Source organism: Cariama cristata, unplaced genomic scaffold (assembly GCF_000690535.1).
Source record: "Cariama cristata isolate BGI_N322 unplaced genomic scaffold, ASM69053v1 scaffold3519, whole genome shotgun sequence".
NCBI lineage: Eukaryota > Metazoa > Chordata > Aves > Cariamiformes > Cariamidae > Cariama > Cariama cristata.
Window position 1 is genome coordinate 16,038 of NW_009635051.1, and position 18,592 is coordinate 34,629.

An 18,592-nucleotide genomic window follows, 5' to 3' on the forward strand; every position below is an offset into this window, starting at 1 on the left:
GCATGAGATGCTACACACACTATGGGTGCACGGGCAAAATTCTGCTGCCAACACAGGGCGTTACTCTGTAGTGAAAGGAATGGTAAATTACTCCCCAGAGAGAAGAGAACGTTCACAGTATCTGTCTGGGTAAATGTAAACCCACACTTCCCTGTCCCCTGGTATACCTCACCTGTGTTACCACAGCCCTCGGCTGAGACATTAGCTTTCAAAGTCACCATCAGTAGGGACCAGAAAATGCTGAAGATTACAAAAGGCTGGGAAAAAGTATTTATTCACTTATCAATAGAAGCTGGAAGCAACTGGCACCCTGCTTTCTTTAGAAGGACAAGGACCGGAAAAAAAAAATTGCAGATGACTGGCTGTAGGTCTTTTGCGATAGCAGTACACTTGAAGTAAATTAATTTGTTTTGATTTATATTTGGTATATTTTATGTTCAGCTCTATTATAACACCCTTTTCTCACACACTTTAAAAAAAAAAATCAAATAAAAATGGATTTAGAGAATTCAAAAGAATTTGAAAACAAAGTCCTCAAGCTGAGTTCGGGTTTCTGTTTTTAGTTTTAAACAATATTAGGCATTTTACACTCTCAATGTATAATGGAATATTGCAGAATTAAATGTGCTTTTCCACATTTAAGCTGATACTCTACACTGAAATATTTCTGGTCTGAGAATACCTAAGCATGAGGAAAAAAGTTTAATTCCAACTATGACCATAATGTTGCTTCTGTCAGCTGCTGGCAGTAGAACAGCTTACTGAGAGCATAAAAAAAGAAAAGTTTTTCTCCTGGGATCTGGGAAGAAGCAGCGGCAGCAGACTGTTAGCAACTACACAGCCTTTAAAGTTCCCACCATGGTATAAAACATTTACAGTGCTTTACTAAAGTCAAAGTACTACATGTGAAGAGAGATAGGACTGGTAAGAGTATACTAAAGTTGTATTATTAAAAAACCATGACCTTTAAGATTTTTCCCCACAGTCTGAAGGTAAATCGTTTAACCAATGCAGAAGTCTTGTTTCCATATTAATGTTTCTACCGTTCTTGGCCAAAACAAGACTTTGCTGTACATAACTAATCTATACCTGTATATGACATTGTATTGTTTAATGAAAAAAAAAACAAAACAACTAAGCTTGAGCATTTCAGGTAAAGTGAACAAATACATTAGTATACCCTAATATAAAGTTCCATACCCAAACTTTAAGTACTAACAGCGAGGATTCATATCTGTCAGCCAGAATCTAGAGCAGCCACTTACACCACTTTCGCTTCGAAACTTTGCTTTCTTTCATTGTTTTTATGCCTTCAGAGTTTTAACAAGTTACTTTCTACCAGACGTAATGGATCTCACAGGCTGATACACTCATCCAAGTGAATCCTTTCCAAAACCAAGTTTTCCTAAAATTCTTGAACCTGAGTTTTGTCAGAGCATGCTAGGTAGAACAGATTGAAGAGCTGCTGCTCCAAATCCTCTATTTGGATTTATAATTTTTATAAATTTTTGTAAGCTGTATGCTTGCCAGGCACACTGCTTTCTATCATTAGGTGCTGCAAACTGTTAAGGGTGTCCACCTGGCCCCGGATCAGACCTGCCCTAGGAGCGCTATTGCTTACAGCCCTGTAGCGGGGTGCAGCTTCCATACCTGGACACCCCCAGCACCCAAAGTACTCATTACGGCATGAAGGAAGCGAACCTTGAGGTGTTTCCCCAAAGGCAGGGAAAACACTGAACGGCCACCTCTACCTGCACTGGATCAAAGAGGGCAGTAGGAAAATTACTTGTGGTTTGCACTCATTCTCTAGCAAAGATCCCAAGCTTCTGCTATATCAGTAAGTCACCGCAGGGTGCTGGGGACCCTTACAGCAGCCACGTGTTGGATCAAATCCTGCAGTACAGTTCACTGATATAAGGACAGGCAGATTTCCCTCCAGGTTTTAATTTCTGGCTCAGAAAAAAAAACAAACCAAACAACCAAAAAACCCACAAACAACTGATACTGGCTAGCATGTTAACCACCTAGCTGCATGTATCTTAAAACTTTTTGTTTTTTAAATTAATAAGCTTCTGAAGTTTATCGAAATAGACAGACTTTATTCAAGTGCAAATATTACCAAGATTTATCATTAATGGTTCAAGGCATGGCCAAGGACCTCCAAGATCACTGGCTGAAGCATTATTGTCTTAGGAGACAAGGGTCTCAAAATTGGCTTAACAGTTCAGTTACTTCTGACAGTAGATTCTAAATGCTCCCTTGATACCTCAGCAAGCATTTATTTACCTGCACTTGGCGAACAACATTAGCCAACCGCTTGGTACATGGATCTTCATGTTTAATAGCTTCATGAATTTCACCATCCGCAATTATACCAAATATTCGGGGAAGGTTAGAGTTGTTGGGACCGAGGACAACTGGGTTGTTGCTGTTACAATCAAAATATATATTACAAATAAATTAAACTAAAAGAAATTAACATAAGCATTTTACATGTAAGTTGAGTGATTTTGAAATACCTTATTCTAAAGCCGCTTATTTACACCCAAGTTTCACTCAACCGAGTAAGTATGCACAGCTTTGTTGCCTGCTGACAGAATGTTCCCTCTCCTGTTAATATGTAACCAGCTGATTCTTTAATCAGCCTACACTTTATCAGGAAGAAGTTCTGGACTTTACAGAACGGTTGAGTTCCATGCAGATGGAACTGTAAATAGTGTGACAGAAATACCCTGCCTAAAACAGCTTGTTCCTCTCTCTCTCAGTGCTGCAAGGGGGAGGAGGTTGTGTTACCGGCGTCAGGAGCACCCCTGACTTCAGCTCTCCGCCAGCGCTCTCGCTGACACAGCAAGTAAGCAGCTCTGTTCGCTCTTTCCCAGCCAAGCACTGGAGTAGAGGAATACTGGCAACCAGAGATGTGGGTGGAAAATGCAATCTACTTCCAGCTCTGCTACCAACCACTGCTGGAACACGGCGGCTGTCAATGTAGGACTGACAGAGCTCCAGAGAAGTACCTAGCGAGGCTGAGCCACCTGCACAGAGCTGGGTACAAGTATGTGCTAGTACTGTCATTCTTGATTTCTATATACATGTGCATATGCGTGCACGTCAGTAGTAGTATTACGGTGCCTCTACATAACTGTACTATTACGAGCCTAGGGATCTCAGCTGCCACCACCCATTTTGAGACCTTGCCTTAATAAAGCACCAAGAGATACAAGGTATTCACATAGTAGAAAAGACTGCAGGAAATCTAAGTTATTACTTTTCTATTTTTCTACTAAGATAGAATACGGCGTCCACCAGAACATGGCTACCACATAACGTTTCAGAAGCTGACATTCTTCCACTCAATTATGAGGTGCAAGTTGCACCCACGCTAGAAAAAGCATCTTTTTTTTTTCCTCCATTGACCTATGGGAGGGAGCACAAATCTACAGAACAAGCTGTGAGACAAGATGCTTTCAATAATGACTGAAATTATTATAAAAACTTATTAAGGGAGAGAGCACTGTACCATGAATTCATCTGCATTATTTCTCTATTTTGTACTCGGTTTTGTTTATACTCTAGCTTTTGGAGAGCAAAAAGATACAAAGCTACTTTAAAAGGTTATGGAAATGAAGGCTGCAAGGGCTTGTGTGCTGCTCTTAGGTAAAAAGACCTGAGCAGTTATTAGTGCTGATATGTAAGCAGAATATAAAAAATTTTCCTGAAATTTTCTGTAGAAGTTCCCAGCTGATCCTTCCCCATCACGTACATATAAAGCAGCCAGGGATTTTTTCAAGCCATACAGATGTTTGTTAGGATGAGAACCCTGACTGTTTAAAAAACCAGCAATAACACTGTGGAAGGCTCGGTTCTGACATTCGAAATTATCTTCTCTAAAGCATATGCAGATTAACCTGGCAGTTTTTCAGTTCTGCAAAATGAATGCAAGGAAAGAACCTGCAAACAGGCTTACTTTCTGCATTAATGTCAAGACTTTGCCTTACCTCTCAATTAAGTCACACAGATAATTGAAAGTATGAACAGCTTCCTCCTTATCTTCATGGAGTGGAAGCCATGATAACCAGTGCGGCAGGACTTCTTCAACATTTACACAGTCAGGCTTGAACTTCATTATCTTTCCTACAGCTGAAATGCAGTTCTCTGTTGCATTGACATTCTCTTTGGTTTTGGCATCTGGTGACTGAATAACTCTCACCAGCAATGGAAGCGCCTCTAATTGTCAAACAACATAAGAATAAAGTTTAATGCACAATCCAGTTATATTTTATTAACATCACAAATTCTACATGAGACTACGGCACGTATCAAAACCAGGATTTTTCTGTGGCTCAAGCACCAAAATCCAGTCATCCCAATGTCCCACTTCTTCTAGGTTCTTCCCTGCTCAATAATCAATATATGAAAAACAAACACGTAGATAAAGCTATGCAAGGAAATACAAGAAAACAGCTACTGCAGAAGTTTGGATTTGTTTTCTAAGTTCAGAAGGGAAAAAAAAATTATCTTCTTGTGTCTCTCAATTGGAGTTACACAATCTACGATACACAAAACATTATACTGTATAGTAAGAACATAGCTAACAAGCATTATCTTTTTAATCTAACAGGTTCTATAAACACCGGATGATGAAAAGCACCGATAACAGTGACACTCACATTAATTTGGTCTGTAGCGCATGTCTACAGTCTGTGTATACCTGCTGTACATCTAATTGCCTGTGCACATATATATATATAAGAATATATATGTAGGTACACATACATGCCTCCACCACTAAAAAGTGCCCTAGGAAAAGCTCATAGGAGTAATCTCATCTGCTGAATCCACCTGGTATGGTTTAGATCATAAAAATCAAACATCAAGGAAAAATGCCAATTTCTTGCTAGGTTAATAGCAATTATATATAGGGTTTTTATTAGTTATGCAGGTAACCACATGTACACTTCTAAATGAACATTAATGTAACGTTTTAGATACAAGTGTCCATGCAGACTTCAGAGCACCCTACATGCATGCAGGAACAATTGTCCTTGCGTTCTTCTGCTAAAAATATAATGCTAAAGCTGTGAAATTCTGTATCAGCACAGAAAACAGGTTGTGGAATTGTGCAGAAAGCTCTCTTCAAAATAACTCCAGTTACTGAGGAAGAGCGAGATCTCACACTACTTCATTTTGATGAGTAAGTAGCAGCTTTGCAGTTAAGGAATACACAGTGACACTTGCTATATTAACTTCACGGAATTAGAGTTTTGAAGAATTTAGCAGCTATGGAAAAATACGATTAACCCTAAGCTAGATGAGCAATACTTTTATGGGGCTGATACACAAGACCCACTAGCTTGTGTACTGAATGCAGGATAACGATGCTGGACTTTTGTGCAAAGCAGAATTTGTTTCATAGAAGTCTACAACGTCCAGACAAACTGAGTATGCATTTTATACTCAGGTTTTCATGATGGCTGAGGCTAAATCTCATCTGTGTTTCCTCGTACTCCTTAATACTACTGGATGACTCTGTAGGTATGGATGTCCTGGCAGCCATAAGATTAGGAGGGCATCAAAATGAATCAGCAGAGTCTTCTCCCTACAGCTTAGCAGACAAGTTTTCTTCTTGTCTAGAAAACAGATCTATTCTCACATAGATGTGAGTAGACAATCCCTAAAACCCCCTTTTGACTATATAAAAGACCATCTTCTGTAATAACAGTAGGTTTTTTCCAGGGACTGACTGCTCTGACATCTTGCACCACTGAAAGTTTCGAGGCCACTGATACGATTTAGGAAGAAACACATGCAGTTGATTAATACAATATTCTTGGAGAAAAGCAGATTATACTCTTCCACCCACATAAGAAATAGAAGCAACGTTGACAGTCACATAAATCATGACCTTGTAACCTCATTTAGAAAGTTACTTGATTTGCTGTAGTTTTTCCCTCAACCTTATTTCTTTGCTTTTTACTAATTCTATTTTTAATTTGTTTTGTTTCAACATGATGTTGCTCTTGTGCCATTTACAAGTTCTCCCTATATTCCTGCATTTTCCAACTGATTGCCAAAAACGCTCATGTTAATAGGTCTGCTTTTTCTGAATAGTCTCAAGTCTTTACATACTGCTGCAAACTTGCAACAGCAAAATATGCCAGTGCCATATATTAATCAGTAAAGAAATTAAATTACAAATAAAAGCTCACAAACATGTTTTCAGAGAAGACAGTAAAACCTATGGGGTAGAAAGATTCTCATGCCATGGATTTACTTTGTTTCTAATCACAGCACATCTTCATCTATTAAATCACAAAATTCTTTCATGTACATACAAAAGAATTTAAAATAATTTTGAAGTGCCTCCTAATAAGCTGTATGCTGTAAAGTAAAAAGGTTATTTTATCTAAACACCCAACTAAAGGCGAAGCCAAGTGTCTGGGTTTAATCAAGGATTATTTGTCCAAATACAAAGGAAAGGATCAAAGTTGTTACAAAGTTTTAAGTGGGCCAAGGTAAAGTCTAAGGAATGAAAAATAAAATTAGACTTCAACAGATGCTAAAAACCCCCAAAACTCCAAAATCGGAATGGTCTTGACCTCATTCTTTACTCCTCTAGTCTTGGGACAAGATGTAAAAACCTTACTGAAAAGTTCACAAAAAAAAAATATCCCACAAAACTTTTAGGAATTATTTTTCTAGACAATTTTAAATTTTAATGCTCTTAATGTTTCACTGCAAGGTTGCCCCCTGCCCTTGCTTTTTTCTTTTTTTAAAAAAGACCTCTCATCTTAATTTTCACCAGGTGACAGTTGCATTTACATTAACAGTGAAAGTTACAACCTCTATTGGTGTACGTAAGGCTTGTGTTAAAACCCTAATTTATCCCTATCACATGGTTCTTGTTTTCTTACATCATTTAATTCAGTTTTCATTTAAGAGTCATGTGAAACACATATTTGAAACAGCTGATTAAATATCTTCTTGAAAAAGGAAAAAAAACCTGCCTGATAAGGGATGCTATTTAGTGTGCAAAATTAACTTTGTTGACTGGCAGGAAGAGTGCCAGCAGATAATCATTTCTTTAAATTCAAGACAACTTGGAAGTTTTAGAGAAACTAGAGACATTCAGAATGAAAGCAGACAAAGTGTTTCTGATAGGCATTATCATACTCATTGTATTTTTTAAGTCACAAAAATCAGGCTCCTTCTTTTTATATAACGGGAAAGCAGAGAGCCACATCAGTTGTATTCTATGCTAATCCTTAGTACAGGTCACTTGTATACTTTTTCCAGACATCCAAAGGGTTTTGCATTAATATGTAACCACATTAGTATTAATAAAAAGCAACTACAAGACAGGTGTCTACCAAAAAGCTATTTTTTATGAAATTTAACATTTGCATGTCACATCATATGTTTTTAAAAAAATATGTAAAACAAGTTTGCTAAGCAGCAAGGGCTGCAACAGAAACGCTACTAAGCAGAACATCATTAAAAGCCCAAGGAATTCAGGTACTTTACTAATCATCACCAGTCCGCCACACAGGTTATACTGGCAATCTATTTCACTGCCAAAGGCAATAAACCTCATTAACCAAAAGGCGAGTAATTTTTAATTATATTTTTTCCTACCCCCCAGAATCACACATTCAAATAATTTTATCAGATGCGTGTACGTACCTGTGCAAAAAGGCCGATAGCTGTCCCCACCAAATTGTGCCATAACTCCAACCCCGTAGGCAGCTGCTTGCCTAACCTCTGGGCTGTTGTCACATACGGACTGCAGCATTGGCCGCAGGAAGTATTCGGCGTACTTGAACGAGGAGGGGCTGCAGTGCTCTACAATATCGTCAAAAATGCAGAGCCCCCACTGCCTGTCTGGCCACGGCCTATGTGGACACTGCATCAAAACCAGACAACGTTTAAGCCACCTTAAAATTGGTAATTTTTGTACAGTCAACGATTCTATAGACAGAACAATCATAGTAACAGCAGTCTAGTATTTTTGTTAAAATCTTCCTGGATTAAATTTAATCCTACAAACACACAATTTTTTGTAGTGATACTTGCAGCAATACCATAAACAACCCAAAATCCAGGTGAATATCTGAACTAATTAAAAGAATAATGATTTTACACAAAATCCTTTACCTCTATTTCACACTCCGGTACCTATTTCAGTCTCAATTTTCCTCACTAGTCCTCAACAATTTTTTGGCCCTCTTCTTGAAATCCATTTTAGAGAGTAACAGACACTCCCAGGCAAATTAAATTTCTCAAAATAGTTGTGTGTCTCGATGATCCTGGGTCTTGCAACACAGAAGTTATAAGGAGCACAGCAGTGCAGCTGTTCAAAAAGCATAGGGTAACAACCTGGTGTGGGATCCAGAACAAACCTTCAACTGCCTCTATTTTGGAAAACAGTAACTGCTAAGTTCTGTCTACCAAGTTCTCCAAGATTCCAGCACAGAAGGCCTATTAACACATCAGAAAAAAGGATAATCAAAGTCAAATTAAAAGACAGCAAGGTACTTACAATTAGGTTGACAATTAGCGGAAGTAGCCTTTCAAACCATGGCAGTACCTTCTCCTTGTAACTGCTGAATATTGAGTGCAAAATGTCCGATACTTTAGTCAAAATATAAACGTCACTGTCATCCTGATAGGAAAAGAATACAACTCACATTAAGACTAATGATCTTTAAAATAGTGGAAGTCACATGAAATGGTAAAGCCTCTAAACTAATGGAATAAAAAGAATGGTTATAGAAAATCAAATCATGAAACAACTTTTAAGCCCACTATTTTTTAACTCTTGGTCTCATCACAGAATGACAGAATCATAGAATGGTTCGGTTGGAAGGGACCTTGAAGACAATCTTGTTCCAATCCCCTGCCCTGGGCAGGGACACCTTCCACCAGACCAGGTTGCTCACAGCCCCATCCAACCTGGCCTTGAACACTCCCAGGGATGGGGCAGCCACAGCTTCTCTGGGCAACCTCTGCCACTGCCTCACCACCCTCATTGTAAAAACATTCCTCCTTACGTCCAATCTGAACGTACCCTCTTTCAGTTTAACTGTTGCCCCTTGTCCTGTCACTACAGGCCCTGGTAAAAGGTCTCCATCTTTCATGTAAGCCCTCTTTATATATTGAAAGGCTGCTCTAAGGTCTCCCTGGAGCCTTCTCTTCTCCAGGCTGAACAACCCCAACTCTCTCAGCCTGTCCTCACAGCAGAGGTGCTCCAGCCCTCGGATCATCTTTGTGTCCTCCTCTGGACTCGCTCCAACAGGCCCATGTCCTCCTTGTGCTGAGGACCCCCGAGCTGAAGGCAGTACTGCAAGGGGGTCTCACCAGAGCGGAGCAGAGGGGCAGAATCCCCTCCCTCGACCTGCTGGTCACGCTGCTTGGGATGCCGCCCAACACACGGTTGGCTTTCCGGGCTGGCAGCGCACATGGCCGGGTCATGTTGAGCTTCTCATCAACCAGGACCCCAAGTCCTTCTCCTCAGGGCTGCTCCCCATCCATTCTCCGCCCAGCCTGTATTTGTGCTTGGGATTGCCTCAAACCAAGCACAGGACCTTGCACTTGGCCTTGTTGAACTTCATGAGGTTTGCACGGGCCCACCTCTTCAGCCTGTCAAAGTCCCTCTGGATGCCATCCTGCCTCTCCAGTGCGTTGACTGCACCACACAGCTTGGTGTCACCTGCAGACTTGCCGAGGGTGCACTCGATCCCCCTACCTATGTTGTTAATAAAGATACTATACAGTACTGGTCCCAGTATCGACCCCTGAGGGACACCCCTTGTTACTGATCTCCATTTGGACATTGAGCCACTGAATGCAACTCTTTGGACATGGCCATGCCGCCAATTCCTCATCCACCGAATAGTCCATCCATTAAATCCACATCTCTCCAATCTAGTGACAAGGATGTTGTGTGGGACCATGTCAAAGGCCTTATGGAAGTCAAGACAGATGACATCAGTTGCTCCTCCTTAATCCACCAGCGCAGTCACTCCACCATAGAAGCCACCAGATTTGTCGGGCATGATTTACCCTTTGTGAAGCCATGTCAGCGGTCTCTAATCAGCTCCCTGTCTTCCATGTGACTTCACATAGCTTCCAGGAAAATCTGTTCCATGACCTTACCCGGCACAGAGTGAGACCGACTGGTTTGTAGTTCCTAGGGTGCTCCTTTTCACCCTTCTTAAAAATGTAAGTCGATTGCTAGTACTCGGTTGCCTAGGACTTGAAGGTATGTTTCAGGGATAGAAAAATTTCGTCACGACAAACACTGTTTTGTGCCAATTTACCGCTTCAATGGATTCCCTTTACAGAAGACAGAGGGGCCTTTTCCTCTTCTGTACCTTACAGATACTGTAACAAGCTTTTATTGAAAAGTAAATGGGTAACTGCCTTTGTGACAGAATATTGTGGCAAAAACAGAAGGAATATTAATCCTCTCCTCTTTTCGCTTAACTTCCTTTTTCACCTTGCCCAATTAATGCATCTCACTGGTGAAGCAAAGATCCTTAGCTCAGATTCAGCTATCAATTCATGTTATACCTGCAAGTGAGGATTGTTCCCTAGATACATTTGTGTTGTAAAAACTCTTTAACTTTATTTTAAAGCAAGTTCTGTTGTACTCAGTATGGTTCCTTTAATCAGTTTATACTTCAACAGGCAGGGAGAACAGAATACAGCTAGTTTCTAGTCCCTGGTGAGAAACTAAAAAGTATTTCTCATGCAACAGGCAGCTTCCCACAACTGGACATTTAAACCCTCCCTGGTTAGGCAACTTCTGCATTGTCAGGGCATAAATCAAGCACTAACTCTGGAACATACACACAGATGAAAACAGAGGTAGAGAACTGTTGCAGCGCACCACAAGGGCCACCTGGCCTGGTACTGCCTCTTTACTAATAGCTGATAACAGGTGCTCAAGGGGCAAGTGTAACACTTGCTTACTGTATGCCTTCTCCTAGGCTCTATCAAACCAGCAGCCTAGTTATTGCCTAAGCTAGGGCTATATCCGGATACTCAAACAGTAGTTTCAGTAAGGTATCTTCCATGACTTCTGTACTCCCTTACATTTCTGCTGCCTTCAGGTAAGGGCTACATAAACATATTCTGGGACTAAAGGTGTATATCTAAATGTTACTCATTACCATACGTTAATTCTGTCCATATGGCAAGTGACATTCTGGTCCCACTCCTACTTTCACAGGGTAACACAGACAAGTCTTCCTTGCAGTCTTTACAAAAAAAAATCAGCAAGGTCAAATATAAATGAAAGCATTTTTAAAAATGCCTTGCAACTCTGTTGCAGAGTATAGATTCAGCTTTTCTGAAACTGCTGCTTGCTAGCGTTTTCTCTCATTATCAGTACAGAGTGACATGTAAGAAAAAAGATAACAAACCACCTAACTCACTCTCTGCAAGAATGAAGAGTAAATGTTGCAGGTAAGAAAGGGAGAAAAAAAATCAGGAAATGCTCTTGGCTCAGAACCTGAGTTTGTTATTTTTTGATCCCAAGCAGTATGTAGGCACCAGAAATCTATCCTTTTGGATGGTTCCCAAAGGAAAAGGGATCAAGAACTACACTGTTATTTAAGAAAGTATTTACATATGCGTGCATGATCTGTTAAGATATACTCTGGAGTCTGCATACAGGTTAAACTCATGGAAACAAGCTTCACGACTCAATTTCACAAGCTTCACACCTGCATTGCATGGCAAAAAAATTTCCTAGTTCTTAAATTTACTGAATATCCTTTATATCTCATGATACAAGCAGCAGTGACTTACTAATCTTTATTACTCTCTCCATACCAATAATGATTTAATAGAACTATCTTATCTCTTCTACAGTCACCCTCACTTCAAACTAAAAAGTCAGTTCAGTATCTTCGCGGATAAGTAGTCACTTTGGTGTTGTCTCATAAGCAAACACATTATGCCAGCTATTCATTCTGCTGTCCTCCTTTGATGCTATTTTAGGTCTATTCTTTTTGAGAGGCTCCTGAGCTGACACATCAGAGGTACGCTCAAGGTTAAGAGCCACCTAGGTCATAAGACACAAAGAAAAAGCAGGGGCAGGCCTTAGATTATCACAGACACAGCATTTGACAGCAGACTATTTAAAATCATCTGAGAATTGTTTGAGAGCACGAAGAAAATCAAGAGTTATATGCTGAACTTCTTCCTTCGGTATAGCAGACAAGGAAATCTTTCGTATTAGAGTCTAATTCACACATGTAGTGTGACCCATTTCTTACTGCAGTTTTGAAGGAATATGGTGACAGAACATTCTTCCAGGAAGAAATAATTCTGAGGATGCACTATGCTTTAAATGAGTAGCATAGCATATCTGTGTAATGTATTTCCATCCTGGTGCTTTATGAGTGGAAAAACTCCCCAAACCAACTTACTTCATCTTGTAATGACTCTTCAACTTGTTCATCATAGTCTTCATCTTGTCTTTTCACTAAAGAAAAAAACCAAATATTAACCCATTACATTTCTACAAATGCATAAGAAGCCTGTGAAAGGGAAAAAATGATGCAGAAACAAATTTAGAAAATAGGAAACAGTAGCTGAAGACACAACAGGAATTTTCCATCTTTAAGAAGCTTCAAAGAGCTTTCACAGAAAAACAAGAAGTATAATGAGACAGCTCAGTTTAAGAATGTGTAAAAGTACATGAAATAGAAATAAATACACCAACTTGTCCACAAGGACAAGAAAAGTGCATGGAAACAAGAAACTACCATTGCTTTAAGAAAACTGCAAAGACTTCAGATGAAAAAACCCCACAGAAATGACACCACCATAGACATGTGCACTGTCTTCAAGTAAACCTGTCCATCAACTTTTGCTTACACTACAGTATTTCTGCAAATGATGCCATCTTCATCCTCCCGGAGCTTACAAATGTAACTCATAGATTCTGTTGTTTCAAAGCCCAATTCTCTCACATAAATATGCAAATTAAAGAAATCTGAACTAAGCTTTTTTTGTGTATGTTCAGAAATTATTAGGAATTCTGCTTTAAAGAACAGCCATTATCACATGTTAACAGGAATTTGTGTTAACTTACCCTGTCTTAATTCTTGATTTTTAAAGTGCTCTTCTAGTTTTCCTTTCAATATTCCTCCAAGTTCTTCAAAGTGTTCATTGTTAAGGCATCCATCTCCCATTACCTCAATGCACTAGTGAAATAAAACGATCAGGTTTTCAGTTTTAAGTTACATGAGCACCCTCAATAAAATCTAAGCACACAGAGAATATTAATACATGCTCTGCTTTAACTGATCACTAGCAGAAATAATACTAATAGAACATTCATACTGTAATCAATGCTCAAATTATACAAGTCAGGCATAGCACCACTCTGCATTTCATGCTCATAACTTCAGTGGTTTGCAATTAAAATGAACAAACCTGCTAATTATTTTAGGTTAATACTTTGGTATTTTGGTTCTTGCAAAAAAAGCACAACTAAGTTTTTCAATCAGCTATAACAACACTTACAGTCAAACCAAAATTCATGTAGAGGAAGCCCTGCATTTCTTTCAGCCATTTAAATGAACATCAAACACACGTCCTTTCTTACCGTAAAAAGTTACGAGCAGTAACACTACGGAATTTGTAAGGAAGAAAGTTACCTTTGCAAAAGAATGCATTATTTCTGAGAGAACATCTGAATCTGGTTCTGTCCCAATGGCTTTGATGAGCGCATCACACATGAAGTGCCACATCTGCGTGAGGTACTCTGGCCCACGAACTCTAGCACATTCAAGGAGGAGAGGCATCGACTCTGCTGCTGCCACTCGAACACGTTTCATTATTAAGGAAATAAAATAATCAAGGCCAACATAAAGTGCTTAGAATTTAAGCATCCACCACCATAATGAAGTTATTAGTTGTCTACCTGAAATGGATTTTTTTTTAAATTACACTGAAGTGCATTTCATTTCTTAATTAGATACAGATTAAGATCATAAGAAAATTAAACTTGTTTGCTATTTAAAAATTGTTTCAAGCCTGTTTCAGGCCATGACAGAAAAGCTATTGAAGTTGTCATTCACTTTGTTAGCACAAACATCATTTTCTCTACTGTTTGCTTTTAACATTATAGACATGTTTATTTAAAAAGAAATTAGGAGAAAAAGTAGGATACATTGGCTAAAATAGTGTGTAAAACAACGCTCTTGGAAACAATTTCTGCTATAAAGCAACACAATATTTTAACACTAGCATTTTCAATTCATTTAGGAAAACAGTAAGCATGACTTTGATTCTTCCAAACTAAGTTTCCACTTTCACAGTAGAATTTGTTAGTAGGATATCATCATGGAAATAGAACTTCAACAAGGGAACCATCAGCTTTACGACTTGCTCTGTGTACTCCACAAATCCTTCTTTTAGCTCTTTTGCATAGCAAACCTGAAATACAAAGCATGGAAATGCCACCTTTAAGAGAAAATACCTTTGCTAATGTTTTTCAACTACGTAATGGTGAGACAAATTGTTAAAAGTTTAAGGTTTTGAAATTTATTTTAAAAACATGCAATAATCCATTTACCTACCTCCTCCCACTGTAGTATTTCAAGAAACCCTGATAGCAGCATGAGTTCTCACTCTTAGTACACACGTGTGTTTTTTAAACCAAATTCAGAAACATCAATATTTGCAAAAAGGAACTACTCTTTAACATCTCCAATTTCTTAAAAGTTTTGCTAACAAAGGAATACTATTTGTTCATCTTAAAAATTGAAGCTCCAAAGTAAAGAAACTAGTTTTATTCAAGCAAGCTACACGCATTGAAGTGTCTGAAATCCAAACTTAACACTATCACTTGAAGAAAACCAGCACTTTTTCATTTGATGATATAAAGAATATTTTCGTTACAGATTTTGGCTTCAGACTCAATTGCCCAGCAATACATACATCACCAAAACTGTCCTATTACTCACCAGCATCTGGCATGCAGTTGCTTTTTCTTCAAGGCCTGCTGTTTTAATTCCAAAACTTTGCTGATCTCCTAGGTTTACAAATTCCCAACCGTCATCATCACTCATATTCTCCATATCTTGTGCTGTTACATAGAGGGGAGAAAAAAACCCAGAAGAATCTAGAAGTGCTACAAAATCACTTATTTCAGTATTTTTTCCAAGCAAAACATTATCTTAAACCTACTGTCTAAAAGAGCTACTTCAGGTTTAATGGATGCAGTCTTCATTAAAGGTCCCATGACAACAGGAAGGTACTGCTGAAATTCCTTTCCAAGAATTTTACACATTCTGGCCCACGCTGAGATCATGTAAGAAATCTATAAAAGAGAAGGGAGTCAAAATTTTCATGTCTCACATTTTGTTTTAATGCATACTTAAAAGGAAAGCATATGGGAACAACATCACACAATAGGACTTTTTCAAAGAATTTGTCAGCAGTGCCTAAAACTTATTTCAAAGAGAAGAACTCATCCAATATGCAATCCATATAAAAATGCATCTTCAAAAGACCTGTCCCAAGTCTTTATTTGTAACAATGCAACGACAGTTCCTCTGATCAAAGTTGCTATACATGTAAAAATGTGACAGTGTAAGATGTACTTGTAATGCAATCATGACTGTCTTGAAAAGCAAATTTATTTCCAAAATGGGTAATTTCCTGAATTTAAATGATACTACTGAGCCACATCCCTGAAAATAGCAAATAGAGCAAAGAAGAGCGCAGTACTGTGTTTTCAGAGGAGTATCGGTTTGCTGATGCACAAGTCAAAATAGCTCTCCACTCATTAGAACAGCTGTCTAACAAGTCCTGTTGAACTATTTATAAGAAGGTGACAGCAAGGGAGTAGGTCATACAGTGCCAAACAAAGTAGTTACTAACAGGCAAGGAACAATCACCCACATGCTGAAATTTCTTCAGTAAATACAGGTCCTGGAAGTCTCATTTCCTAAACATGCTTCTGTGAAAGATTCTAAGGTCATCTTACGGCAATCAATCTCAATTTTTGTAAGACATGCTGAACAATTAGTCTGAAGGTGTAATTACATTGGGGGGGGCAGGAATGTCACATGTACAAAGAATGTTTTTAAAACTAACCAACGAGCTCTGCACTATAAAGACACAATTTTAACATACCTGTGGGTCATCATCTTCTAGATCACTGAAGTCTGTCTGTGTCTTTAATAACAGCTGCATTACATCTGATGCATCCTGCATAAACTAGATATAGGAAACAACTATATGTTTTTAAAAGCAATTTAAAAGGGTACTTTTCAGAGACTTAAATGCTCGCTTAAATTGTTTGGTGTTAAGTCCAACATACTATCAAGACACAAAAGCTGGAAATACACCAAAATGCAGATCAAAGTGAAAACACAAGTTCTTCTTCTGGAAGCAGCACCAAGTCACCCTTGTCTTAAGCTTCACTGTATTTCTGTTCATACACTTGAAAGCAGAGGACTATTTAAATAAAACACCACATAAAAAAATACTAATACTCACAAAAAATATCTGACAATTCTAACTTCCCTAGATACTCTCCTTGCTATTTTGACCTCTTTATGGAACTGCGATAAAAGCTGACAGCATGAGCTACCTACTCGTGAGTTAGTATCACTTTACGTCACATCAGATGCCCCAATGGTGTTACATCTCCCCTCTTTTCACTCACCATGTTCCCAGCAGTCCTCCAGGAATAATGTTTATTAAACATTAGTTATGTTTAAAATCTGTTTAAAATTTAGCCACGTGAACGGTAAGTTTACGGGTAGTCCTTCTAAGTGAAAGGAAAGGGTTGGTAATCTTGCAGGGGGCTATTGTTATTTTTGTACTGTGTACATCACATTATTTTACTTTGAAGTGCGATTTTCTGTTTTCTTCACTCAATAAAATGAAAATCTGCAAACCATAATGTGAACTTGCTAGCAAAACATCACTTAAGACTCTTATATAGTCCTTCACAGCTGTTTTTCAGTACTTTTAGAGAGATATATTTTAACCAACTTCTCAAAAAAAAAAGGAAAAATCTGTCAAATACATCAAACGTCATGGCAAACAAGTACTTCAAGTTCTATTATAAGCACATTTCAACTTTTTCAGGCATCCGCACACAAAAACCATGCTAAGTTTCATTTGAACTACATATTTTACCCACCATTCTGACTCTGCCTAAATGAGATACTGAAGTATTTCTCTTAAGGCAAAAAAAACCCAAATGAAAAAAAATGCTTCCTTTCAACATTGTTCAGTGTGATAAGAATAACTTAAGCTGTAATATTTTCGTAAGATTTTTTATGAATTTGCGAATCTGCACAGCAAGACAGTCACCTTAGAAATGAAAACAGGAAGACAAGCACAGAAATCAGCAACATAGCTCTATGTTTAACGAGTGAATATATTAAATCAATGTTAACACTGCAAAAAACAAAGGCATTTGAAAACACAGTTAGACCATTAAGTAAGATCTAAGCTTACCTTCTCTTTACCAACAGCAAGACCAATTAGGCTGATGCATTCAATAGTCTTTCCTCGTAAAAGTCTTAATTCCTTCTGAACAGCATTCTCAACAATGTGTTTTAAAGAGGGCATAAATAAATCATAGTAGGGAACAAACTTCTCCTCTGCTGTATCTGCAACTGATGCAATTGAAGTCACAACTTGCTCCAAAACTAGCTTAGTGCCTTTCTGTATCAACTTGGAAAGAGGAAGAATAAAGTGTTATATTTCTTAAGCACATATTTTACTTAAAAGCATGCCACATGTAAAAATCTGCTCTTATACGTATCCTAATTCTTGCCAGTTTAGACCAACATCAGCAGATATGCACACTGGCTTATTTCAGAGGTCTTAGTGCAGCTACTCTTATTCTGTGTATGTGACAAGGTTACCCTCCATGAAACAATTTGCTCAGTATATTATACCTCTTGTAATTTTATCACCATAGTGGAATGAAGATGCTTCACTAGATTATCCAAATACGGAATAAGCAGTGACTTGGGACAATCTTCAGTGAAGTTTATGAGCGCTGCAGCTGCGTGGGCCTGAACACGCTGGTTGCCTTGATCCTCCATGGTTTGCAGAAGAGCTGCTATGACCTGACAAAGAAATGTTTATTTTCAGAAGAACAAGTTTTTGAAGGGGACATAGCTTTACCACTTTTTTTTTTTTTTCTTAACTATTCTACTACTTGCCTTCTCATGAAATTTCTTTTGAAAGCCAGGTGCAAAGTCAGTTGCCATTTGTCCGATTGCATTACAAGCAGCGTATCTTACTCTTGGATGCTGAAAAAGTATTTCCCTCAAATAGTTAAAAAGCAGTCACGACAGCAGAAACGAAAACATTTTGAAATAGTTAATAGAATTATACTTACAGGATCCTGAAGGAATAGCAAAACAAAATTAACTATCTCATTTAAAATTCCCTCCATCTGTTGGTGGCAACCTTCTCCAATGGCCGAGAGCGCCATCAAGCCAGCATGTCTGTATTTCCAGTCAGCTACAGAAGAGTAAAAATGAAAATAAATATGTTATTCATTTTGGAAAATAAAAAGCACCACAAAGACAGATTACTTTTT

General features: G+C 38.4%; 1 protein-coding gene across 1 annotated transcript in view; it reads right to left on the bottom strand.

Annotated features, from left to right (window-relative positions):
- The window catches only part of LOC104167181 (importin-5), a gene marked incomplete at its 5' end in the record, with an annotated part of 19,726 nt that extends 1,213 nt beyond the window's left edge, over nucleotides 1-18,513 (bottom strand). The window contains 15 exons of the mRNA XM_009707360.1: nucleotides 2,287-2,428; nucleotides 3,996-4,224; nucleotides 7,681-7,900; nucleotides 8,537-8,659; nucleotides 12,435-12,490; nucleotides 13,103-13,214; nucleotides 13,671-13,843; nucleotides 14,355-14,451; nucleotides 14,982-15,103; nucleotides 15,205-15,337; nucleotides 16,156-16,239; nucleotides 17,494-17,712; nucleotides 17,940-18,113; nucleotides 18,210-18,299; nucleotides 18,389-18,513. Coding sequence (XP_009705662.1) covers nucleotides 2,287-2,428; nucleotides 3,996-4,224; nucleotides 7,681-7,900; nucleotides 8,537-8,659; nucleotides 12,435-12,490; nucleotides 13,103-13,214; nucleotides 13,671-13,843; nucleotides 14,355-14,451; nucleotides 14,982-15,103; nucleotides 15,205-15,337; nucleotides 16,156-16,239; nucleotides 17,494-17,712; nucleotides 17,940-18,113; nucleotides 18,210-18,299; nucleotides 18,389-18,513 — 2,099 coding nt within the window. The remainder of the gene's footprint in view (nucleotides 1-2,286; nucleotides 2,429-3,995; nucleotides 4,225-7,680; nucleotides 7,901-8,536; nucleotides 8,660-12,434; nucleotides 12,491-13,102; nucleotides 13,215-13,670; nucleotides 13,844-14,354; nucleotides 14,452-14,981; nucleotides 15,104-15,204; nucleotides 15,338-16,155; nucleotides 16,240-17,493; nucleotides 17,713-17,939; nucleotides 18,114-18,209; nucleotides 18,300-18,388) is intronic.
- Between the last annotated feature and the right edge of the window lie 79 nt (nucleotides 18,514-18,592).